Source organism: Hippocampus zosterae, chromosome 1 (genome assembly GCF_025434085.1).
Source record: "Hippocampus zosterae strain Florida chromosome 1, ASM2543408v3, whole genome shotgun sequence".
NCBI lineage: Eukaryota > Metazoa > Chordata > Actinopteri > Syngnathiformes > Syngnathidae > Hippocampus > Hippocampus zosterae.
The window spans coordinates 34,365,750-34,393,184 of NC_067451.1; the positions used below are offsets into that span (position 1 = coordinate 34,365,750).

The 27,435-nt window shown below is 41.6% G+C and overlaps 2 protein-coding genes across 4 annotated transcripts in view; both read right to left on the bottom strand.

Moving 5' to 3' along the window:
• fgf24 (fibroblast growth factor 24) overlaps positions 1-27,435 on the bottom strand; it is a 231,495-nt gene that overhangs the window by 72,639 nt on the left and 131,421 nt on the right. The window lies entirely within an intron of this gene.
• Positions 5,897-27,394, bottom strand: tlx2 (T cell leukemia homeobox 2). Of its 3 annotated transcripts, XM_052059884.1 has the most exons (5): positions 26,366-27,387; positions 16,525-16,749; positions 13,615-13,852; positions 6,964-7,144; positions 5,897-6,720 (listed from the first exon to the last, which is right to left on the bottom strand). In XM_052059884.1, the coding sequence occupies exons 1-5, from the start codon at positions 26,898-26,900 to the stop codon at positions 6,709-6,711; spliced, it is 1,191 nt and encodes a 396-aa protein (XP_051915844.1). In that variant the 5' UTR covers positions 26,901-27,387; the 3' UTR covers positions 5,897-6,708. The 3 variants fall into 3 exon arrangements, with proteins under 3 accessions (XP_051915844.1, XP_051915845.1, XP_051915843.1); XM_052059883.1 differs by lacking the exon at positions 5,897-6,720 and having other exon boundaries at positions 6,783-7,144; positions 26,366-27,392; XM_052059885.1 differs by lacking the exons at positions 5,897-6,720; positions 16,525-16,749 and having other exon boundaries at positions 6,781-7,144; positions 26,366-27,394.

Here is a 27,435-nt window from a genome sequence, read left to right on the forward strand (position 1 = left end):
GAAGACCGGAGCCCGCTGGTCAGCGCAGACTTTCAGGCAGGAGGGGGACACTTTGTCGGGCCCCGGAGCTTTCTTGATCTTTTGCTGCTTGAAGAGCCGTCTCACGTCCTGTTCGTGGATCTGTAGTGGAGAAAAAGAGGGGGGGGGGGGGTAGGTAGAGTGGTTTCTGGTAGAGGTGGGTGTGTGTGGGAAATGGGGGTGTCCTTTTCAAATCGGCAGAAAAACATGTTTAGTTCATTACACTTTTTACTGCAGTAGGAACGGAAGTTGGCCATCTTTTCCTTGTAGTCCGCCGGATGTTGCTGCGCCACGGTCTTATCTATATCTATATTTATATTGCACTTAATTGAACGATGTACATTGAAACTGTAACATTTATTTTGTGAATGCAAACACTTTGTTTTTCTTCTTTCTTCTTTCTACCCACAATCTTGCTGCTGTAGACAGTAAATTTCCCCAGTGTGGGACAAATAAAGGATGTGTTATCTTAAATATTATGTACACGTGGGGGGGGGGGGGGGGGGGGTTCGCTACTTCGCGGATTTTCGTTTATCGTGGGTGGTTTTGGTCCCCATTAACCACGATAAACGAGGGATTACTGTACCTATTTTCACCTTGTGAGGAACCAAATCTGAACTGATTGCTCAAAAAAAAGAAAAAAGATTCCACAAGATTGCGACAAAGTTAACATGAAGGTGGTCATTAGTGTCAAGGAAGTGGCTTAAAGTGGTACATCTCGACTGAGGGACTGTATCCTTCAAGTGTATAGTGACAGAATTTTCTGGAATGATCAAAGATTTCAGCACAGCTTGTCAGTGAATTTTATCAACTATAGATCAAATCATCAGGAGAAAAGTAAAACCTAGGGTGAAAAAAATTAAGCCCATATTTTTTTAATAATGTCATCGGAATTTGCTTTTTCTGTCAGCTGAGGAGGGAAATCAAACATAATTTAGGTTGGTTTTTTTTCCAGTCCATAATTCTTCAGCTGTGCGTCTTCATTTTAATACTGATTTATTTTTATTTTTTTGACCGCTGACCGTTGGACATATGACAGCAAACTGGGAATGCCCTCATACTAGATAAATTGTGGCCTGTATACTTATTAAGGGTTTATCTGGGCTGTTAAAAGCTTCAACAAAACCGCAGAGCTGCTGACATGCAACAAATCATATGTATTCCGTAAATAAATGAGAAATTCGCTAGAAATTTTAAGAGGCGACGAAGTGGCATTCACTACACACAACAGCTGGGAATGGCGTGGTGTGGTGAAGCAGTAGGCCGGGTCGAGACACCGTAAAATAAACATGTTAGATCAGCCTCGTCTTTACTGAGACGGCCTGATGAAGCTCTGCATTGTCTAGAGTAGCAAATGTTGCATTGGGAGCAACACATGAGCCAGAATTTTACGTGTGGATTAGTGAGGGTTAAACACTTTGTGCATGGGGTTTTTTTTTGGATTTGTTCTATAAATAAGTAAGTCTCACTTTAGCAGAAAATAGTATCAAGAGGTCAAATTGTCCTTTGAAGGAAATAAATATCGGCTTGCATGACTGAGTGGATTATACTGGGATGCAAACAAGTTGAGTTTTTTTTTCTTTGTAAATATTCTATCAACAGCCTTCCGTCAAAAACAAGCTTCAAGTATGAAAGACCCCCTCCCCCCCAATGCATTAATTAAGATAATAAGATTTACAACCAGGTTGCAGCTATATTATTATGTCTATCGTAGTGTACGTCAAGCACCTGATATGGAAATGATGGCCAAGGATGACTACTACTCTTAGAGCATCTCAGTCCGGTAGTCACGATAATTACAATTTAATACAATCATGCTTACTCTCTGAAATTTTATCACGGGTGGACCATCTTCTTGCCATTAAAGTGTTTTCTTCTCAATTTACTTATTTATTTATTTGCATTTGCGTCAAACGCCAGACAGTTTCTCGCTTCTCTTTTTTTGCTGGTGTGTCCCATACCAGATTGGAAAATCAGAAAGTCAATTAGCATGCTCTGAGATGCTAAATATGGTGGTTAGCATAATCCATATTTCAAACTGTAATACAAACCTAACCATCCAAAATGTTATCACCATCTTGTTCTTCCTTCTTTGTTGTTTTCTTTTACAGTTTGTCTACTTTTTCTATTTATTTTTTTGTGTGTGTCACGCGCCAAATTGGAGTATCGGATGAAACTTGAAACTGGAATACTGTCTAAAATTTTATCATGTTTTTTTTGAGGGGGCGGGGGGTCCAGTCTTGCTGTCTTCATTTTTTTCCGACTGATACCAGGACGAGTATTAGTATTCACTGTTGAGTACATACCAATACCGAGTATCGATACCAGTTGTACTTTTCATTCATAAAGTTTCAATACACATAATAACAAATAAGGGTGAACAAAGACCTTTATTTGTTTCTGACACACATGTGTCAACCTGCCAGAGTGCAGCTCCAACTACTGTTGAGTTGGAGCTTCCGGTCAGAAGGACAAGATATCAGATATGTTTTGGCCTTAAAGGAGATATCCGCTCTTTTTTTTCTTTTTTAGATTTTCTAGTTTGAACATTGTTTTCTGATTAATATTGTGTTTGTGGAATATGAATTAAGCAGCAAACTCAATTAATATTCAATATCAGATTGTTTCAACTAGAGGGGCTACATAGAAATATGGTGAAGGCATATGTTTAGTTGGCTTTCCCTCTAAGTATCTGTGGCTAGTATTGTCAGCCTTTACCAGTACCCAATATCAAATTAATGCTGGTATCAGCCCGATACCAATCGACACCGGGCCATTCCAAGTTGTGTCACACCCCAGATAAGAGAAGCGGAAAGACAGCTATTTCTCTGAAACGCTGGATACGGCGGTAACGATAATTTACTATTTGAAATGATATTATGAACTAAATATTATTATTATATTTTTTTTCTCTTTGCATTGTCATCTTCTACAGTTTGTGTCTTCTTTTGACGTAAGTTTGCTGTTGCGTCATGCAACGGATGGGTCAAAAAAACAACTACCTGTACAACTCTCAGCGATGCTCAACACAGTTGTAACAATAATGAGCAAGTAAAGAGTTGTACTAACCCTCTGAATTTTGATGATGCGCCTCCCCCTCCTAGTGTACACAAACAGACTTGTTTTGACTTTTATAGTTTTTATAAGAGAGGCGCGCCAACTCAGTCAGGATGTTGAACAAGGGCGCATGGCTTTAAATGTTTGGGAAAGCCTTCTCCCAAGCAGTCTGACCTTACTTAAATATTCAATACCGGCAGCTTGCATCAGTGTTTACAGTCAGGCTGTCTGCGTCCCCTCTGAGCTCTGCTAAGTGAACCGTGGCCGCTTCAATGGCCTCGCTGATTAGGAGTTAAATGTCTCCAAAGAATGGAGACAAGTGACGGCCGCAGACCAAGCGTGACACACGTTGTGTGCTGAAACAGTTGTCTGGTTGCCCCGCTAACACAAGATAGGAAGTCCGATACGAGGCCGGGGCTCGACTGTTTGTTCATAAAGAAGACGGAGGCGGGGGGGGGGGGGGGGGGTGAGAGCGCCGTGACGGGGGATTAAAAAAAGAAATCTTTAAGCACCTGCAGTAAAACACAATGCACACTTATGAAAACAGCCAAGCCAGGAATTTTTCCAAAATGAGCCAAGTCACGTCTTCAACGCAACCGAGACAGGAGCATGAAAGCGGCAGAGGAAATGGGGGTAGAGGGAGGCGTCACCTGGAGAGCGGGCCGCCGCTGCTGACAGGATCCCGACCGAGCGAGACGCCCGAAGTAACGACGGAACGCTGGGCCCTGCACCTCACGGGGGTTGTCGGGGGTGGCTGCCTTTGCAGACAGCTGTTGGTGAGCACATCATTGGCCTTTCTGCAGCAGCGAGACGCCGGCTGACAGATTAGGGTTGACGTCTCTTCAAAACGTCCTTGACATTTATTGGGAAAGGTTAGGTGTGTCATTACTGTATAGTCTTGTAAGGCACATTTTCACCAAGCTTTTTTCAAAAATGACATGCAAACATTGATGCCTTCGTTTCCACTATTCAGTCACAGGGAACATTAATCCTATTCACCAAACGTTCAGGGAAATACAGGTTTCAGGTGAAATTTCAGTGACGTTTAAAGTGACCTTAATTTGACCTCTCAACTTGAATGAATGCATGTGACCAATTGCTCAGTAGGGCTGAGCAATGACAGGAAAAAAATATCCCGATCATTTTGAGTGGTGTTGAAATTACAATTAAATTTATCAAACCATTTTTCATTGAAACCTTGCATTTATTCAACTCCTCAAAACTACAGTCATAGTTTTATGCTCATTCATCCCTCCATGTTGAACACTATTCTTTTTGTCACGTAAATCATGGCCTAGTAAATATGTGTAATTCAAGCCTCAATTTTCATTTTGCAACATCCATTCCTTTGATGCCTTACATCTTTGCCCAAATTCAAATAATGTGAATAAGAATTTACCTTCTCTCTATATAATATTTATTGTTACCTTATTTTTCCCCCACAAGCCTTAGGGTTTACTGGGAAAACCTGCGACCATTCTGCAAGGTATTCATTTTTCTTCGATTATAACATTTTGAAGATTGTGATAAGCCAAAATCAAAGTTTCGATTAATCGCCCAGCCGTTCTGCTCAGGGTTTTACTACGTTGTGCACTATTTGCTGTTCTCCAGCAAGGAGCTGAAGAACAAAATAGCTACAGGTTTGAACATTTCCAAGGATGCCCACTTTCATGACTTTTTATGACTCTTTACAGTCTCTCTACCTCTGTTCCAGATTTTCTGGCTACTTAGTATTTGAAGGATCTGTATGCTGATTTCATGATGTCAAAATGTGAACATATGATTAAAAACGACTGTTTCAATACCAATTCTAAATGAACCAGGAAATGTTTTGTTCAATTCATGGATCAAACACCAGTTGTGAATTTTGCCGTTCAGCTGCTTGTGGGAGGACAGGAAGTTGTGCCTAAAGTACTGAATCTCAGAACAGTTGGATATGTGCATTCAACACTTTCAAGACGGTCAAAAGAAGCTGACCTGTAGAAGCCATTGTGAATTTTAAGGTTATCCTAAAACATTACCCGAAAACCCCGTGTCCCAAAGTTTTGGAGAGTAATGCCTATGTGTTCCATTCACACTCACAATCACACCTATTGGCAAATTAGAGTCTTGTCAGACTGTCCCTGAAAAATCCCAGAAAGCACAACGTGAGTCTGCACAGGAAGGCCGGCGCCGAGAGTTGAACCCCAAAGCTCAAAACAGTGATGAGGACATACACTCCATTTGTCTAGCGCGCTGCCTCATTTACAAGCCACCAAGCGCCACAAAATGCTGCTTTGGAACACACTGGTCTGCTAAGATAAACAAGAAGGCCTCTTGAGTTTTAGTGAAGAGGAGGTGAAGTCGTGGCCCGTTCTGCGTGATGTCACAAGGACGAAGGCTCATTTACGATCAGGGAACCTGAATGAGGTGTTTACTGCACCTTTCAGATTGCTAATCTTTTGTTATGACTTGGCCGAAAAAACATTTGGCCGATAGGGTGGATCCGCTGATAACAAAATGTTTACGGCTGCTCGCTGTCCTTTTTTTTTCTTTGTTTTTTTGTCACCTTGACAACACAAGCCTAATAACAGCAACGATCCAAAAGCTTATCCCAATTTGCTCAAAGACATGTTTTAAAATTCACAATTGAAAACCGGTCTCACGTTTCACAATGTCTGTGGCGTCCTAATAGCCCAAGCATCAATAATTACAGCATACTTTCCACACCCTTTTTTTGCAAAGTAGCCAGCCATTATCCATTCCCCTACTGGACGATGGTAAATCCAAATTTTGTTACCTTGGAGCTGATGGTGGAGCTACACTTTGAGCTTGAAGTTAGAAATCTATGAACTACAAATCACAGGCTAGCCACTTTGATCTCACACCATCTTTCCCTTCTGGGCTGCTTCATCACCACTCTCCTGCCTAGCTTCCCTGGTCAGCTGTGCAGCCACTCGTGTAAAAAGTGGAAGCTCATAGGGGATAGGGCTTTTTCTCTCTCCCCTAAACTATGTAACATTAGACTCTTTTTTTTTTAAACCATACTTAAAACACATTTTTATTCCATGGTGTTCAACACAGCATGATACTTGAGCCCTTATTTTAGTGTTGTGTGTGTTTGTATTGTTTTTAACTTTTACTCTGTTGTTATTTATCAAAATATGTTTTGTTTAATTGTCATTTTTGATTGACGTTAAACACTAAAGCTCCAGTTTTTAAAGTGCTCTTTTTGACACTTTTAGTCCCACCTCAAATTGTCATGACTCAGAACACAAACTGACACGAAACACAAGAAATTGTCATTATTTCCCCAAAAAGCCACAATATCATTTAATATAAAACACCCTTTAAGATGGACCGTCGTAAGGAAGTCCTTGTCCATGAGGAGTGCTGGCAAACAGCAGAACTCCCAGCCAGCGCATACAGAAAAGGATTTAAACATGCATTTTCTTTTATTACTACATTGTACAAAGTCATATGGAGAATCCAGGTGGGTATTTTTTTGTTTGTTTTTTGTTTTTTTGCAGACATGGGGACAAAAGTCTGCATCCTCTTGAAGCTTCCAGCAGTAAAAAGGTAGGGGGGTGGATCAGTCTTGATAGGTGGGCATGTACACAGGTGTCCATTAGTTAGGGGGTCCCTCCTGCCTTTTTAGACCGTCAGCTGAAGGGGAAGCGGAAATGTGGTGTAAGGCAGGAAAATGACTCAACACTTCGACTACTCATAAAAACTTCAAAACATAGCCCAATATCATGAACTTTTGGGGTAAGTACTGTACTGTACATTCTTGGTCCAGACTGTGTCCATTCAGAAGGAGTCATTGGTTTCGACCTGGCAGAATCCTTCCCACACACTCATGCTTACACACATTCATACAACAGATGCCACAGAGGTGACGGACGTCACCTTATTGTCATCCGCCCAGGGCTGCAGGTTCTGCAAGGCGTACAGGGAGGAGTTGTGCAGGCAGAGCGGGTCGGGCTGCAGGGGCTGGCTCAGGGTCTTCTGGAAGGCTTCCTGCTGGAGCTGGAGCATGAGCCGGTTGGCCTGCTGCCTCTCGGCCTCCCGCTCCTCTGCCGTCTGTCTCCTGATCGGGTAGAAGAGACCAGAGAGGGTTTTAGCATTGCTGTGGGTAGAGAGACAAGGAAACGGATTTGCTAGTACAGAACAAGATGACACCAAAGCCCTGGATAATATTAAAGTGATATTGAAGTGTTTTAGAAACCGAGTTTGTGAAACCTTCGTTCTTTCAGCAGGAAGTGGGAGCAAGTCAGCCATAATTCTTCAGTTTTCACCTGCAACTTTAATGTCAGTCCCAGATTCCCAGGGCAAAAACCAAGCCAGTCAAGTCAAGTCCCAACTACATTTCAAGCAAGTCATGTCAAGTAATTCCTTGGTTTAAGCACGTCACATGCCAATCGTACAATCTTGCTGAGGAACAGCATGTCAGCATTGATTGGACAGTGACAAGACTTTTTAACATGCATGACAGTGCATGCGATGCTAGCATCAAGTGTTCAACTTCAGATCAGTTTGGGCTCTGATACTAGTGTACTTCTCTGAAGATGGATGTTGTGTGGCCTACTCTGTGTTACTACCTTTCACACTGAACAGAAAAAAAGGAAAAATCTGGGAAGAATGGGCATTAATGGGCCTTGTGGCTGTGGAAGTCGCCTCTTTCACACAGAGATCCTACAGGCTATTGGCATCCATAACAGTAGAGCTGACATGTATCCTTCTGTGCCTTAAACAGAGAATCCAGCACAGCAGGATATTGCAGTAACTTTCACGCATCAACATGGGATCCCAGCAATGCAAAATACACTTACACACAGGTGGCATCCCAACTCTGTTATGACTGTGATACCGGACCGAAAGAGGAAATTTCTATGTTGGCTCTACCCAACCGTTGGCTCTACCCTACCTTTCACGCAGAACAGCGACACAAAAATATGCTTTCAAAGTCAGTGTAAAAGAGGCTTTGTCTTACACAGCTAACAGCAGACACATCTGGCATTTACATGTTTTCCTTTCATGTTGAACTCAGCAAAATTGAATATTTTAGCAGTAAAAGACCTGAGTAATCTTGCACATATCACAAAAACAAGGTGAAAAGGTATTTTCACAGGCAGTGTGAAAGTATGCTCTGTGGCAGTAGAAGTTGTGGTTTTGTGTTTTTGTTTTTTTTCCCAAGATGTGCCGTTGGCAAATGCTGTTCAAGGGTCTTGTTATGTATTTTTTTTTGGGTTGATTTAGTGTTTCGTTTGTCACATTGTGTTTGTTGTTACGTCGTGTTGACCTGCTGTGGATTGTTTTCAACATTTTTTTTTCCACGTCAAAGGAGAAGAATCTGTGCCTGGATGTTGCGCCTTCTCGGCAGCACGCATGTACCACCACTGATTTTGATTGGGAGGAATGTCGGCGCCATTTGACTGTTGTTGCTGGACAGCCCCAGAGCGATTTTGTTTTGCGCCTGTAATGTTCAGCATTTTCACAGCCCTGCTTTGTTCAGCAGAAAAGGTCGTTGCTGTTGGACAGTCTGCGGCTGGATGGATGCTTGTGTAGTCGACAATGAGAAGAGAGGAGGGTCAGCGCTAAGGGCCGATGCGTATGTAGAACTGGGAGTCGCGGCTGGGAATTGAAGCGGATTTACATGGGAAAAGAGAAGTGAGCGCTTTTTCGTCAATGGACGTGGCAGCTTCAAACTTAGCTTGTAGCGGATATGTGCACATTTTCAGCAGACATCTTTGATCCACTGGTGAAAGGACACTTTGATTCGCTCTTCTTTCATCTGTAACTGCTTCAAACAACAACATGTATGCAGAAAAAGTGGTTGAGATTGCACGACTAGAGGTGTCTTTTATGTGTTGTGTTATTTTGTCATTTTATATTAACTGTTCATTTTATGGCAGCGCGGGCACCCGCAGCGGCTCCTCTCTCTTTCCTGTGGTTGAGAGGAAAGTAATTAAATTTGTGCTGTATGTTGCACATAGAGCACATTTGACAATAAAGTTGACTTGACTTGACTTAACTTGACTAATGGTTTCGTCCAGTGAGAGTCGAATCAAACAACAGACAAATGGTGGGGATGTGAGACAAACGCAAAATAACTGGTAGCCATGTCGACATTACAAGTATTGTTTGAGTGTTAACATGCCATGGAGAAAACTGCACATAAGCATTTTTATTTCCTCGCCACCTGTGTCGGGGGATTGGGAGGGCGAGATGACAGCTGATCTAGCTGAGTGGCAAGTGTTAGCGACGAGGAAACCTGACTGGCAGGCAGGGAGGTGGGCGGCGCAGCGTTACACGTGTTAACATGGAGATGCGCGTGTTGTACGGCATGTCGTGAGGTGGTTGGATTACCCGCGACTCTGATTTTGCAGAAGAGTAGCTTTATATGAAAAATTTAACTACAGAACCTGGCTGTTGCGAACCAAACACAGGAGCACAGCTTGTCAGAAACCATCTCTCAGATGGATTCAAGGAGGCATTTTGCATGTTGTACATGCATATATTAAGATGCACCTTATCCCATGGGCGGACTGACTTTAGACAAAAGCAAGTAATTTTACCTGAGGGTCTGTAATTTCCCTAAAAAAGGATAAACACACACACACACACACGCACGAAGCTGAAGAAGAGAAGAAGCTTGCGCAAAGGTTCGGATTAAGGTGAGGGTGTGGGTGCACAGTCCTCACTCCCACCATCTTCACTCCTGCCAGGTGGTTTCCGGTGGCATGAGGGTACCCATGACGACCTTCTCCTGGCAAGAGTTGCAGGGGGCTGCCGGTAGTCCGGTCTGTTGGACTGCGCCTATGCCTGCCCCCAGGTGCCGGTTTGGGATCACTCTTTGTCTGGCCTCTACCCTTTGACCTGTTCGGCTTGGGTGACCCTGCCAGGAGTGCGGGACTTCTGCCGACATAGCTCTAGGGGTCATGGAGACGCGCAAAGTGCTTCACCACGATAGGTGGTGATCCCATCGAGGCACACACACACACACACACACACACACACACACACACACGCACACACACACACACACACACACACACGCACACAACAAATTACATGTAAATCTTAGGGCAACTGAAACTCAAGTTAAAAGGTTCTTAAGGAAACCTATGAAGTGGAATCATACAAATTATTACATTAAAATATGCAAATTATTCAAGTACAACCAAAGATTTTCAACCTTAAATGAATAAAGGCATTAAGTTGAATGGATGACCTAAGTCAAAACTTACAATTTAAGTTGGACTTAAAATCCATCCAATCCATTTCCAAGCAATATGCATCCATATAAATTAACTGATAAACCACATATTTCATATTTTATATCCACTATGTATACACTTAGAGAGCACACTATTTCTATTTTTTTAATAAACTCAACCTCTCATAGCTGACTGTTGTTCTTTATTTTGCAAAATAGTCAAGAGTAACTCAACAGCGCCTCTGCTGATGGTAGCCGAGTAGTGCAGCCCATTTAAGTCTATAGTATGTTTTGATCAATATCCATATCAAAAATCAATAACCAGGCTGGAGTGAAATGCTGTGCTAATAGCTATAAGAAGAAAATGATTAGGGCAGGTATGGCCCTCACGCAGGCGCGCGCAGCAAGCTGCGGCCATTAGCCACGCGTTATTGCTAACAGCATTACCATAATATGGTTGGCTGCCTGCTGATTCGATCACCATCTTGTTAGTTAGCATGCTTGTCACATGAGCGCATCCCTCATGTTGAGGCTAGCAGGTGCACACTGCTACGGCAGCGGCAGCATCAATCTCGGTCAAACGAGGAAGTGGGTTCAAGCCTGTGCGCTTATTTGTCTTGACACGCCATTTTGTCTGTGCTGAATTTAGTTTTGGGCATTGAAATTGGTGTTTGCTGTACATTAGTTGCAGAGGCGATTGCTCTAAGACTGCAAGGGAAGCACAGCTTCCCCTAAAATGTCAAAAAATAAGTGATCAAATATACTGTATATGTGTACATACAATTGTGTGTACATGTCATTGACTAAATATGTGGTACAACACGCTCAACTTTTGTTCCAAATAAGCTTCTTATTATTGGTTATGACGTGACTCTCTTCTCATTCATTCCCGCAGCTTCAGTGTGCTTTAAACTGTCTGCACGCTGAGCGTTTACAGCGCGGACGCTGGGCGTCGAGAGAGTTCAGAGCCCATTGTCCCAATGCTTTGAAACGAGACGAGCAATTGAATAAATGCTGGTTTTGTCCCGCCCACCGGACGCTCAGCGTCTCTGGGAGTCGATGGACAGTGGCCGTCTATCGGCTGACCCGGACGCTCGGCTTTTCTGCATGATGATTGGATGATCTGTCTGAGGCTGAATCTCTTTTTGATTGACAACAAAATGAGCCAATCACCGATCTTTTAGTGTACGCATCCGTGGGAGCATTTTTCAATTCTCATTCTGTTCTGAGTTGAACTGGAGCCTTCTTCTAATCATCTACGCGACACGCTCTTTGTTGAAAATGACTAGGAACAAATGAATCTTTTATTTCTGGTGGGTTTTATTGTAGTTGCTTGTGTTCGCAGACTGACCACAGTTTCCGTCCTAACCGAGCAGCGGGACACTCGTTAAGTCCCTGGAAAAGATGCATTGTTGGTATGACAGGGTCACAGATCATTTTCTAGAAAAGGAATGGCGAGTACAATTCACGTATAAATAAATGGACACATTTTATGATGTCGGCCGAAATTGAGCTTCCCCCCCTTGACAGACCAGCATCCGCTCACCCACCAACTTTGTGGTCCACGAATGAATTTTGCAAAGCACATGATAATATCAATACAAAATATTGAATACTAGACCATATATTATACAGTACAGCATAGGTGTCTTGATTGCATATGAATATTTTAATCATAGTTTATACTTCTTTTTAGTTGTGTTTTTCAAATTCAATTAGTTTTGATTACTTCTCATAGTGGTTTTTATTCAGGATGAGCGAGTATCGATTCCACGTGTCAGTATCGGGCCAATTCCAGCCTTATTTTAAAGAGTACAGGAGTACTTACTACCCCTGATGCTTAGGGCAAAAAAACCCAAATTCTCCTCAGCAGACTGAATACTTGTACTGGTATTGGTCTGGGAAAAAAGTGGAATAGAACATCACTAATTTTTACATTATTTGATTTTTTTCCGAAAATACTGAGTTTTAATGTAGTTTATTCCTTTCAGTTAGTTTTTTTTTTTTAATTATCATGGTGTATTCCTGGTGTGTGTGAGATGGAAAAAACGGTCGCCATCAGTAACCGGCACTTAAAAACTCAACAACAGGTATAATAAATAAATAAATAAATAAATGAAAACAGACTACCAAATATTCCGTACAGCTGTTAAATCCAGCTGTCATAAAACTGGCCGAGCAAACAAACAGGGGAGCCGCCCATACTTGCGGTTCTGTTCACAGATTTTTTTTTTCAATGTTTTGAAGATATGTTCAATACCTATAAAGCACTTATTGTAGAAGTGAGTCTGTAAACACCTTGGTTATTTGCTGACAAACAACCAAAACAAAAATTGTCATTTTTGAGTGAACATCATGTTGCCTCGTGGCTTCAGATATGCTTTTTAAAGGCACGGTCACTTTAAGGACATGGGGTAATTGGATTTATCACACGTTCACCTCCAAACGATTGCAAACAGCGGCAAGAATGAAGTGCAGAGAATGCACGTGTCTCCGGTGAGAGGCTTTGAGTATTGCTGTGGACAGCAGCATTCTAAAAGGCCTTTTAGGAGGCTCCGGTAATTGTGCTTGGTCAAGCGAACTGGCCTCTGCCGGCCGCCCAGCTAAGCAAAATAAAAAGGTACGCACAGTGTTGCGAGGCGCCTCTGATGTTTAAACCGCAACAGCCATTTTGTGCAACATCAGAAGCTACTTTGGATCTAAGGGCAAAACAAAGCGCGTCCATTTAGGGCTTGACAAAAGTGCACATGCTGGTTTGATGGATCAGTTTTGGGCTGCATTTCTTGAGTTCTAATTATATAGAGTTCTGAACAAACGAATCAGGCATGAAGAAACCATCTAGCCTCATGAAATGCTTTAAATACGGATTATTTGGATTTCCAGTGAGCTCCGGCCATTATCAAGTGCTTTAATTAAGATCTTTTCCTTTTCAATGAGCTCTCAACATGTTACCATGATTTTTAACAGGAATGGGTGATTTCAATATCAACTGAATTCTACTTAGCAATATGACTTTGAAAAAATAAGAAGAGGCTATCCTGCAGTTCTGAATGTTTGACCATTTTGAATAGGAAATAGGAAATTTCAAACTGCATTCTCCTTGTGACAACCGCATAAACAAAAGGGCGTCATGATGTGCTTTATTGAGGATTCTTTCAATTTTGGGTCTCTTAATGTTTTACCATTTTGAACAGGAGTAAAAATTTTGAAACTGCACTAGCCTTCAACCATTTGCCCTGTTGTTTAGCAAAACACAGTATAACATGTTTAATCTCACACACCGTGGTTTAGGAATGCCTGCATCTAGTAGGAGTTCAACAGTGGAGCATCACGACACTTACCGCCATTTTGTTCGCCTGTTCTGAAACCACGTCTTAACTTGGGCGTCTGTCATCTTGAGAGCCTTGGCCAGCGTGGCACGCTCGGCCGACGCCAGGTACTTCTGCCGGTGGAAGCGTTTCTCCAATTCGCAGATCTGCACTCGGCTGAAGGACGTGCGGGGCTTTTTCCGCTTGGGCGGCGTGCGGTTCTGGTACGGGTGGCCGATGCGGCGGGTCACAGAGAAGGGTGACAGGGCGGCTGGAAAATGGAGAAACACAGGAGCAGGCTGTTTTTTGGAGTGGTAAAACACAAGCAAAAACTGACAAATCATTGCAGTGATTGGTAGAGATGGGGCTACTTGAGTCACATGACTTGACTTGAGTGAGACACTTTTAGGACTTGGAACTTGCTTTGGTAAAACCTATTAAAACCTCAACTTTTTTCCGCCTCTGGTGATTTATGTCCCGGGTCAGTTATTACCATCAAAACCCAGGAAGAAAAAATTTCCCTGGAGATTTGGTTTGTTTTTCAGTCCTTAACTGGATGAAGTGATTGCCAATTTTGTGGTACATTTCGGGCCTCTGAGCGAAAGGCCTGGAAGCTGCCAGTTGAGGACGATTGTAATTATGATTGTCTGTGAATCAATAAAAATCACATTTCTCATAAGGAAAATTTGTAGAATGGAGTAGGGAAAAACAGGAAAACAGCAACAACAAAATGTACCATTCAGAAAAACACAGCTTCTCAGAAATGATCCATCCATCCATTTTCAGATCCACTTCATCCTCACGAGGATCGCAGGCATGCGGGAGCCTGCCCCAGCTGTCTTCAGGGAGTAGACAGGCTACACCCTGAATTGGTTGGCAGCCAATCGAAGGGCACACAGAGACGAACACCCATTTGCACTCACACTCACACACAGGGACAATTTAGAGTATTCAATCAACCTGCCGTGCATGTTTTTGGAATGTGGGAGGAAACCGAAATACCCGGAGAAAAGACACGCAGGCACTGGGAGAACATGCAAACTCCACACATGAAGTGGATTCTCGAACCCTGCACCTCCGCCATGCTGCCCTCTTTAAATTAATTATTCAAAAAATAAAATAATGATTAAATGTTAATTTTCTCCTCAGTTGATCATGAAAGTGTCGTCAACCAGTCCATCCCTAGTTGTTGTCATGGCATGTCAGCAATGTTTGTGGCATGATCTCAGATTGGCTTCATCAAGGATGCCCAAATGATGGTGCGCAAGCTTTAAAGTACATTGGTATGTTACAGTATATCTGATATATCAATTACACATGCATAGTGTCCTATTTTTTAGGTTGCCTATAGGGGGAGGGGTGCTCCATTTAACTTGATTGTTTTATCAACTTTGCCTGATTAAATAATGCTTTTTGAACGGGCCATGTTTCCAGGTTCTGTACTGGAGAGCTGTGGTGCACCTTCTCTCTCATGTTAATTTAGTGTAGCTTATATGTGCTGGCACCTTGAATGCATTTATTAGTTTTATTTTTTATTTTATCCGAATGATGCCTGAAATTGACTTTTTTTCTGACATCTTTTAGGTTAAGGAGAAGGGCTACACCAGGGGTGCCCATTAGGTAGATCCTGATCTACCGGTAGATCTAAGACAGGTCCCGAGTAGATCCGAGGAGTGTCGAGGAGAAAAAAAACCCCAACCATTTGTGTGTCGTTGTACATGTTAGTAATATATATGTTTTGTGTTAATGTATGCTGCACCCTAATCATCCTATCAGTCTCATTTTCACCCAAAAAAATTTTTTAAATAAAATAAAGTGATTACGTCACTGGAAGTTGTTTGCGCTCAGCAGTCAACAATTGCAGCTTGTGATCAGAACTGTTGCACTCCATCTTTTATCGTCATTATTCTCATTCAAAATTTGCTTCGTGTACAATTCACCGAGGGCATGGGCAAAGAATAGGAATCTAGGAGGGCCCAGGGAAGTACCGGTACTTTAAAACTGTATGTGTGCGCTACGATAGTTAACAGGTTGCAAAAGTGCCTCGCATGCCTCCGTTTCAGGCTGTTTCTCATCATGGCGTGCATGTGTGCATGTGTGCGTGTGTGCGCGCGCGTGCCGGTAAGGGTAGATCCCGGGAGGTTAGTTGATCGAAAAGTAGAACTTCTGTCCAAAAGGTTTGGGCACCCCTGGGCTACACCATCTAGTTTGTGGTTCTAATTTTTGTTTGATGTTTTGTCACTTGTTTTGTTTCGTGTATATCAGGAATCAAATGTTTAAATAGGCTTTGTCTTCCTATTTTTGTAACTATTGTGTATTGGGAAGGAGGTGTGCCATATATATGGTGGTTGTTTTTGTTCTCATTTTTTTTGTCTTATCTTGAGCATGTTTGCATTGATGTTTAAAGGCAAAATTGTTCAATGTATAGCTTGTAAATATTTTATTTTATCACACTGTTGCTGTTAAAGGTTTTTTCTTCAACATATTTGAGAGTTTTGCAATATTTGGGGCTTTATTTATTTTGACTTATTTGGTGCACATGTTTAGGAGTGTGTTTTGATCATGTACTATTAAACATTGATCCCTAAAGTCAGCATAGTTATGCATACAACTTGTACATTTTTATTTTAAATTTTTAACATGCTGATGCCGTTAAATAGGTTCTGTACTATTTTTCAGCTATTTTTTGAGACCATCTGTGAGAGGGAGCGGGGAGTGGGTGCACCATCTTGGCAGGTATTTGTATGTTCGAGTCATATTTTGATTAAAAAAATGTTCAAGGTTGTGTACTGTATAGGAAAGGAGGTGGTAGTTCCATTTGTTGCTGAGGCGGTGACTACACCTGGGCAAGCCCCACCTATTTGAAATATTCATTTTTAAGGTGTGCATGGATGAGGAGGGTGATGCCAATTTGTTGTGCATTCCCGTGAGGCGGTGACTCACCTGGGCAAGCCCCCTTTGGGAAAGAATAGTCTGCGAGGAGGCCATTGCCATCTCGCAGGTGCGCGAACTCGGGATAATAGCATTTAGCTAAGGTCTCCACCGTGCTCCAGACGGGGACCCTGCTGATGTCCCCCTTGGGGAGAGGGCAGAGGGGCCCGGCCGCCGCTGCCCCGTTCCCCGGCCCCCCCGCGGCCTCTCGTGCTCGGCTCTCCTCTGCCTGCTCCCCTAAAGGAAAGGGAGACACAGTGAGGTCCCGCATCTGGAGCAGAGCGGCCAGCCGGGCGCCATCGGCGGCCCTGGGTGGTGAATTACATGAGGGAGAAGCCTGAATGATGAACTCCGGCTATTTGAATGACAATTATGCTTTCAGTTGAGTAACACAAGTGACAGATAGCATTGCTGAGGATGGCAACTCAAAGCAGTCAATCGGCATCAACACCATAGCGTCAAGGGGGTTGGTAACAGGTAAATCGGCAAGGATAATACAACAAAGTCAAGTCAAGTCAAGTCAACAGTATTTATAGAGCACTTTCAAACAGCCATCGCTGCATACAAAGTGCTGTACATGGAGCGATTTAACATATACAATAAACAGTAAGACGAATCAGTAATAAGTAATAAGTAATAAGGCGGTAGAAAGCACCAAGCAGTAAAATCAAGAGCAAATCTAAGTCATGCTGAGTCAAACGCCAAAGAATACAAGTGAGTTTTGAGGAGGGCTTTAAAGATGAAAAATGACATATACACGCCATAAAAGCAGATGAATAAAACAATTCTATACAACACTATTAAAAGTGGGGGTTAGAAACTAACGTGTTATTATGCATCCAAGTACATCAATGTCTTTTTTTTTAACTTACTAAATCAATCGACAAAACCAAGGACCTCACTAAAATGTGTTTCGTTTTTTTTCCCAACAAAGATGGCTTATGCAATTAGACGATGAGGAAAGCAAAATTTATAAGTGGGTCCACTAAGAAAATGAATCTGGAGTGTCATCCATCCATCCATTTTCTCATGGGCAAAGGTGGGGGAAACATGTTGGAGCCTATCTCAGCTGTATTCGGGCAGTGGGCGGGGCACGCCCAAAACTGGTTGCCAGCCGATCGCGGGGCACAACAACCCCCAGTCACACCGAAGGGACAACTTGGAGGGTTCCATTAACCTGCCATTCATTTTTTTGGAATGTGGGAGGAAACTGTAATACCCAGAGAAAACCCACACAGGCTGAGAGAGAACATGCAAACTCCAAACAGGAAGGCTAGAATCAAATCCTGCCCCTCTGCACTGTGAAGTGGCCGTGCTAACCAGTCAACTGTCCTGCCACCCTGGATTGTCATTAAAAACAGTGAAAAGTTATTTTAAAAACACTTTTAAAAATAATATATTTTTAAGACTGTTAGAATCAAATGAAAATTGTCAATAAGGTTTCAACAGCTAGGACCCCTGTTTCAAATTCTGGAAAAAGTGGTGCACATGCAGTTGAAATCTTTCTTGGATGAACATAAACAACATAAGGTCTTCCAGTCAGGTTTCAAGACGATGCATAGCACAGATTCAGTCCTGTTATGCGTTTCTAATGATATCCTCCTGGCAAATGACACTGGAGACTATGTGTGTCTGATTTTATTGGATTTAACTGCAGCAATTTATACATTGGATCACAGTATTCTGTTGACTCGTTTGCAGCACTTGGTGGGCATTGGCGGTAGTGCTCTTGAGTGGTTCAGGTCCTATTTATCTGACAGAACCTTTTGTGTCAGCCTTGGCTACTCTGAGTCACGTACTACTCCACTGTCATGTGGTGTTCTACAGGGCTCTATTCTGGGACTTTGCGCCACCTTACTTCTCTGAGCTCAACCACCTGCCTGGCGCCTCAGGTCTGCGGACCAGACATTATTAGAAGTACCAAGAACTAAACGAAAACTCAGAGCCGAAATTCCGTTGCTGTTCCTCTCTCTGGAATGACCTCCCACTGAACATTCGGCAAGCCCCTTCGCTGCCCATCTTTAAAACCCGCCTCAAAACTCACTTGTATTCTTTGGCATTTGACTCAGCAAGACTCAGATCTGATCTTAGTCTTACTGTTTCGTGCTTTGTACCATCTTTGTTATTGATTTTTAGCTCTATTGTTGTATATATGTTAGTTGCTCCATGTACAGCACTCTGTATGCAGCGATGGCTGTTTGAAAGTGCTCTATAAATACAATGGGGTTGAGTTGAGTTGAGTTTAGTTGAGAAATCACTAGCCAGTTTTCACACCCACTACCCAGTTTGAAGGATCCAAAATATGAACTTCTGTTCGATTTAAATAATTTTTAACATCAACAAACATATCTAAAAAAATACATGCCACAGTTATGCATTAATGACAATTTTTTTCCTTTTACTTGAGCATTTTTGTTCCCCCAAACAGGGAACTTGCATGTTGTCATTTTGTTCTTCCTGCCTGCTTGCTTGGCTCACTTTCATTGAAAGTATTAATAACTGTCACGTCCCGTGTTTGCCAGCAGGGGGCAGGCCCTGTTGCCACCTACACACCTGTCACCCATTGGGGACTAATTACACGGGCTTTATTTGTGCGCTCTGGCAGTTGTCTTACTGCCGGAGTATTCCACGCCGTGCCAATTCTCTCGCTTACTACTAATTCCATTCGTTGCCTTGAAGCCTTGTGGCTGTAATTGCGCGTCTTTATATGTGCTCGTGTGAATTTCTATAGTTGTCAATTCATTCTAGTTGCTATTTTTCCAGCAAGCGTTTTTTGTTACCTCCTTAATTCATTCCTGGTCCTTATTTTTGACCAGCGCTTTTTGTTGTTTCTCCCGAACGGGTATTTTCTGTTTTTGTATTAAACCTCGTCTGTTCTCTGACAAACCTTTTCCGTGTCTGCTATTTCGGGGATCCACTTCCTTATTTTGTTGTGCACGAAGCGATCATTCTATCGCTTCGGGCACAACGTGACAATAACCACTTAGGATCATTTTTGGCCATAGATCCACTCGCCCAACCAACCACTCGCCACACTCTTACTGTAACAGAGAGCAATAGTACGTGAAACAATCTTGCTTTTTTGTTGTTTCTTTCCAACTGTTTGGCCAACAAAAAAAAGATCACCCGGAGCCCAAATGAGTATAAACATCTGTTCAGGAGTCCCGTGAGCATCGCTGATACTATTTGGCAACAGTGCGGTGAGTTCTAAGGTGCTCCTGAGCTTTGTGATTTCAAGACGGATTGCTGCAACTTGAACGCCGTCGTGTAATGACAAGCGCATTTAGGGACATATTGCTCAGTAATGACACTACCTAATCTTCTACACTTTTTTTAATGAACATCATCAGGTTTCATGGTCCGTAATTATGTGAATGGCAACTGTATACCCCACTAAAAGATTTCTTCAGGGGGGCAGGGGTTGTGAGTGAGTTTTTCGTCATTATCATTAGTCGGTTTGAATCCCATCGATGCTACCTGAAGATGCGAGTCCATGACCCAGGATTTAAGGATATCTCATTTTTGGATTTACTGTTTCCCTGTTTTTCTAGAAAATGTTGGCGGACCCCCAAATTTCACCATCAGTCTATTCCAATAAGCAGGTTCCAGGGTATTTGCCTATTTCAGCTCTGTGTACATTTTATTGTCATCTTCTTTTTTTTTCATTTTATAATTTTTGAGTCCAAGTACGTCAGCATCTGACTTTGCAGGCCTGTTTAGGCTCACAATCAGTGTGTCTGGCCATATAAATGTTTGGCATTAGATGCTATTTTGGGCCATCTGCATCCTAAATAAAGTGCCAGGCACATAGAAAGGAACACTCGAGTCACTGCTGAAAAAGATTGAATAGACAGCTGGAATTCAAATGCAACCAGATAAATGCCTTGTTCATCCATTGACTTGTACCATCCTGCCCGTATTTTTTTAACGCTGCGCACCCCCCTCCCCCCAAAACAATACAATTATTGCAACCCCTGTTTCCCTATTTGCAGTGCCATTATACTTGAACCAATACCACGTAAGGTCCATAGAATGACCTAAAAAAAATTCTGTTCCTAGCTTTTCAATTATGCCACCCCACAATGTTTATGTTCTTGCAACCCCTTCTATTTCACTCCTTTGACCTCTTTCCAGTGAAATCTAAGAACGTGCCCAAAAACAGGAATGAATCCTGACGTTAACTTCTTTGTTGGCATATAGGGAACACAATGATAGCTGACATTTGTTAATGTTTTTAGACATGTTAAAACTTTGTTAGGTAGAGGAAAACAACATTAAACAGGATTCTTACATGTGTGGCACATAAAAAAGGACACACTGAGCGGTGACATTCTTTTCATGGCTTAAACCTTGCAAATGAATGCATTGCATTAGGTTAGGTTGCATAGGTTCTCAACTCAGGGTGCATATGATACAACGAAGGGTTTGTGTAAACTTGAATTTAGACATTTTTTAAAAATTGTGAATTTGGGATTATGCAAATTTTTGAAAATTGCAGATAGAATTTATTGGTCTGAAAATGAATCTACATTTTTCTTCAGATCTAATGTTGTAATGGGTGCAAGATTATTTTAAATGGTTACAATTTGTACATGCCACACCTCGAAGAAAGCACAGGATTGTAAGTATTCGAATGTAAAAAAAGTACATGTATATATTACTTTTCATCCCCTCCAAAAATATTGATTTGAAAATTGGCTGAACAAAAGTTTTTTTGTACCCCTGCCCCAATGCCATTATGCTCGACCCAATAGGGTCCAACAGATTGGAAAATACAGTATTTCAATGGATGACACCCCTCAGAAAGCTCAGTACATTGGACCCCTGCATACTCACTCCAGTGCACCCACAGGTTCAGCTATTTGCTGATTTTCCTCCAATATTTATTTATTTAGTCATTTATTTTTTGGGGGGTTCTATCTTGGGAGTCAACTCCTATTTTTGATTTTTAAAATGCCTATTGGCAGTTTATGAAGATTTTTTGGAGGGGAGGGTTAAACTATTTCAATGGATTAAAATGAATGTCAGTTATATGTGGATTTTGCTTGCAAATACTGGGGATCCACCGCATTGTAAATAGGTGAAACTAAATAAGGTACATTTTTCGAAACCTCCAAATTTAGACCAAATTCAAAAATGTCTGAATTTATATTTTTTGTGCCCACTCTGAAATACTGCACCATTGATGGACACATACAATCTCACAAAAACAACACTCTAATCAATAGGTCATTATGACTGTTTAAAATATTAAGAGCCCTCACTGAAGGTGGAGTCTATGAAATATGAATTATTTTCCCGGCTTAAATGCAAGCACCCCCCCCCCCCAAAACAAAAAAACAAAACATAAATCGTGTTCTCCCAATAAGACAAAACGTGCGTGTTTGGGCTCTAACCCAATTCGACCAAAAGCAAAACGCTACCGCAGAGAATATGTGACGTGTATAATATAAGGAGGCGTGCGGGTGTGTAATGTACTTAATAACACTTCTCGGTGACAAAGCGGCTCTTCCCCCCCACTGCGGATATTACCTTTTCTCCGGCAATCTAATAAATAAATCCGTGAAGAATTCAAACGGGGATATTGAAATAGAACATGAACATATTGTGCAGTTCTATTTATTACCGTGCGTCGTTGCAGGCGCGAGACGCAAGGCAGAAAGGAGGCTGGCATTCAGGCAGGCTGCTGCTGCTTTTTGTTTATTTATTTATTTATGGTGAGCAAAGTGGACGTGATGGCTGCTCTGTTTATTGTCGCGTGTCGTATTAGGACGACGAGGCTTACTCGGACTGCATGGCCCGCGCGTGTCAACGATCAATCAGGGGGAATGGCTCTTTATCGGACTAAAAATGCACCCTACTGTATGTATTTTCCAAATCAAATAAGGAAATGCGTTGTGTTAAAAAGACGTGACAGCTTGAAATCGTGATCTAGCCCCCCACCCCCATTATCAGCAATATTGTAAAAATATGTTGAGTAACAAGGTCTCATTATAAAAACCAAATATAAATTGACATACTATACAATTTTGGGATTGTTTTTATTATTTTATACGTAATTGATGGCTTTAAAACGTCTCGTATGCATCATGAAAAACGCAATGGAACAATTCGGTATCAGATTTTGGCTACAATTTGAAGATTAAATTAACTATTCAAAATAAATAAAACGTCAAACCACAGTACAGATTAAAAACGAGAGAAACAATGCGAGAAATGTGAACTGGATTTTAAGTGTATATGTCGATAAGATGATAAAATGACCGATTACCATACAAATAAGTGGTAAAACAAAAGAAAATAATGTGTGAAAATGAAAATAAAAATATTGCACTTTTTTTATTTGTACAGCTATAGAACTTAGTAGCCAAACATGAAAACGTCTTTGTATGTTAAAATGTGTGTGTGTTTGTGTGTGTGTGTGTGTGTGTGTGTGTGTGTGTTCAAACATGAACATAAAAAATAATATCCTACAGAAAGGTCGAAAAAATTTAGAAATGGGTATTTTATCTGATGACTCAAACAACAACAACAACAAAACGTCTTTTCACAGTATGTGTAAAAGAGAATAAAAAAAACAACGTGTAGCCAACCATGAACAGAAAACGCAATGAAATTGCATCTATTTGTAAACGTGGTAAATTTCTGCAACATATAAAACAGTCTTATCAGTAATGACTCAGTATTTTGCACAAAAACACGTCACGTGTGACGAAAATCAAAATTGTGCAAACCAAATAGTGCATTTTTGCTCCCCCTCCCCAGTCCCACCCCACCCGCTCCCAAATCTTCTCCTGCTCGTGTCTTTTTAATTGGACGCCATTTTCTGATCAATAGGGCGGCCGACGTCGACAAAATGGAGGAATTAAAAGGAGGGATCATCAGTGAGTCTTGAAACGAATGGAGCCTTTTGCATTTGACCCCCCCCCCCCACCTCTCCACACACACACATACACACATCAGTATTAATAATTCCTCACATCGAATGAACAGAATGGTCAATATCTAAGGACGGGGGGGGGGGGATTTTCATCTTCGTAACTGTGAGATCATGTGACACATACGCACACTTGACTAATGAATAGTACCGTTTAAAACCGTTCTGAATATGAATGATATGTTCCCCAGCATTACACGTCTTATTAAATATATACTGTATATTTTTTATGTATAAGACAACAGCCTGGCTCAGCATGAGCTTCACAACAATACGGATAAATAATGTATAGGAAGTGTAGTCAAAGTATACATCGTCATATATCGACTTGTTTGTTTGTTTATTGTTTATTGAAGTTAAAACATATACAGTAATAATTTGACAGAAAATAAGGTAGATAAAAAAGTAAAAAGAAATAAATCAGTCTTCATTCAACACAGTTATTATGTTCAAGGGAATAGGATGAATTAAAAAACTTATCTTACCCCGTTATGTGTTTATATCTACTAAATCATTTTTATAACAATCAGAAAAGAAAAAGTAAGAAGAAGTCTCCATTAATGCTCATACATTACCCTTAACCGTGATATTTTTACAACTTTGGGTTTGTATCGGGATTATATACATCCTCACCCTGGCACTCTTGTGTCAATTTTCTCTTGTATTCATAATGGATATTTCAATACCTTTCTCGATTTATCAACTTAGTTCTGATTTATCATTATATTTAATGTTTAGAATTTATCATTTTAACTCTGATTGATGTAGGTTGTACTATTTTTTTGAATTTGTTTTTGCACTCAGCAAGCGATTTACTTTAGTTTTTAGGTCCGTTTCGAGATTATTCCACAGATTAACACCTTTGCTAGATACACTTCTTTGCTTGATGTTTGTTCTTGTTTTGAGTTTTTTGAATAAGTTGGTACCTCTTAATTCATAGTTGCTTTCTCGAATTTCAAAAAACTTCTGAATGTTTTGGCAGAGCAGGTTATTGTGTGCTTTGTACATTAATTGGGCGATTTTAAAGTCAACCAGGTCATAAAATTTCATCGTATTTAATTTGATAAATAGTGGATTTGTGGGTTCCGTATATTTTGATCTATTAATAATTCGAATTGCTTTTTTGTAGTTTGAGAATAGGGAGTGTGTTTGTTTTGCAGGCATTTCCCCATATTTCCACAGAGTAGGTCATATATGGTCATAATAATGAAGTGTATAATGTGTACAAAGATCTCTTATTTAGCACTTCCTTGGTTTTGTAGAGGATCCCTGGTCTTGGCTATTTTTCTTTTTACGTTATCGATATGTGGTTTCCAACATAGTTTTGAGTCTATTACTAATCCGAGAAACTTGGTTTCATACGCTCTTTCTATTTCAATTGAGTTTACCATAATTTTAGCTTGGTGACTTCGAGTCGAAAAGCCATTGATATGATTCATATATAACAAGGAAAGGGATTCATATTTGCGAATAATGTGCGCTGTAATTGGTCAGTTTTGCATAGACAACAATTTGAAAAAATACACCATCGAATAAAATGGCAGACGAAAGCATTTCTTGAAAAATTTGTTTGTTTCTTGTTTTGCATTTCAGACATCTTGGCAGCAGTGCCGCATTCAGTTTCTTTAATACTACAAACAGTATTCGTTTACAATTAACAATGACTTAAATATCCTTTATTCATCACCAGTGGAGAAATTGTGTTAGGGGTGCGGGGTGTATTAATATTTTTCATCTATATTGTCATGAACCATCACTATTGTCTCGTGTAATGTTCAATGAACTAAGATGTTTATTTTTTTCTTGAAAAAAGAACGGGGTGTCTTTCCCTCCGTTAACTGCATACACATTTTATGAACATTAGTGTGCAGATAGTGGTGTTTTATTATTACTGTATTAAAAATAAATACAAACAAAACACAAATGAACAAATAGCCACGTGGATGGCTCCAACCTGAAACGTGTGTTCTATAGGTAAATGACGTATAAATCTAAGCACGTTTGTGACACTTTAAAATACGCCTCCTCATTCACAGCATGGTTTGACCATTTCCCTTTTGTTTGAGGGTCATGTGAAATGTTCAAATGTGATGCAAAAACACGTTTTATGAGAATGTGGGGCTTTGTTTTAGTGCCAGTTCCTTTTGGGCTTTACGTATTGTCAAATGCTATCCTAAATTTGTGTGGTGATGCAAAGGTGCGTTTTAATAGCATTTTGTGCATATTTTGAGGGGGCTTTTGTGACCGCTCCTCTTGGTTTGTAGTTCTTTTTAGAGCACAAAAATGGCGCAAAGAATTGATGCATTTGCGTGCTTGTTTTTTGACTTCTCGTAACAGTTCTTTTGATTTATAATTGTTTTTAGAGTGTTGAAGTTGTGAAAAACAATGATGCATTTTTACATACGTTTTTTGAGCTTTTTGTTGATATCGGATTTTTTTCCCTTGTTTTATCAATACTGCTTGAATGCAACAACACATTTTTATGCATGATTTTGGGCGTATTTTAACCATTTCTCTCGTGGTTCACTTCTTGCTATACACTTTCCCCAAAAAGTACGATGCAAAACCAGTTTCCGAGCATTTTTGTGGATATTTGGGGACTCTGAACATCCTGAAGCTTCATCTTGAAAAAGTTCCTCTTGGATTCTACTGCCCCCCCCCCCCCCCGCCCATACTATGTTTGTACTACATCGTTTTCAGTACAGATTTGTGAACAAACATATTTTAGGAATGCCTATTTGGCGGGCCATAAAATTACTTCATGTGTTTTACTGGAATAATAAATTTTCTGGTGAAAAAACACTTTTGAACACAACCAGGCAATGCATACACACACGCACACAAACACACACACGCACATTCACACATACACACGCACATGATATAATATTTGAAGAAAAAAAAACAGTAATTTACCTGTTAGTCTGTCTTTGGCAAACCTCCTGCTGCTCTCCATCCAGGGGAAGGTAAAATTGCCATTGCCTATGTGCCCCATGCCAGGCATCGGGCCGAGGCCCGGAGGCGGCTGATGGGTCCCGCCGGCAGCCGAGTTGGGCGGTGGGGGTGGCGGTGGCGGCATGGGCCTGTGCGCCGGGACCCGGATCACCCCGCCGGCCCCCGACCCTGCCGCCCCCGCCGCCGCCGAGTTGACGTTGACGTTCATGTTCATACTGACGTTCATGTTCATGTTGACGTTATAGGAGCCGGCCAAGCCCATGGAGCAAGCCGGGTTGTACACGCCGCCGTAGCCGTTGCCGTAGACGGCGTTGGAGGCGGCGGCCAGCGCGGCGTACTCGGTATCCCCGGTCCGGTTGGGAAGCATGCAGCCGCTCTGGGATTGCTCCGATGTGTTGAGGATCTGGTCGATGCCGAAACTGATGGGTTCGTGCTGCTGCTGCTGTTGCTGCTGCTGGTGAGTTTGGTTCACCTCCTCAATGCCCGTGTGCTCCATTTTTTTGTAATCTTATTCAAATAACAAGCAGAGGTGTGTGTGTTTTTTCTCTCTCACACTATATTTGTTGCAGTCTGCTTGCTTTCAAGCATCCATGCTGGCCTACGGTGAGGATAATAACAATAGATCCAATGCGTAAAACGACCCAAATGGTGCCATTGTTTGTGTCCAAAGGGGGCTAAGAGACAGCGTATTCCATTTTACGCGGACCCGGCATGAGTGTGACAAATCACTTACTGACGCAAATCCGAGCGTTGGGCCCCCGGAGAGCCTGTGAGGGCCCACGGCTGGGGATGCTGCTGGTGAGGATCCATGTGCGTCAAAACCGAGCGAAACCTCGACCGGACACTTTTTACTCGCCGCGGTGAGCCGGGCGACTCGGGTTGTGTTCAAGAGCAGGTGAGACGAGCCTATGCGCGAGAGCTGCCATTCGGCCGAGCCCTCCTCCTCTTCCTCTTCCTCTTCCTCCTCCTTCTCTTCTTTCTCTTTCTTCCTCCTCTTCTTCATCTTTAGTGGACGTGCACGTGCTCTTAAA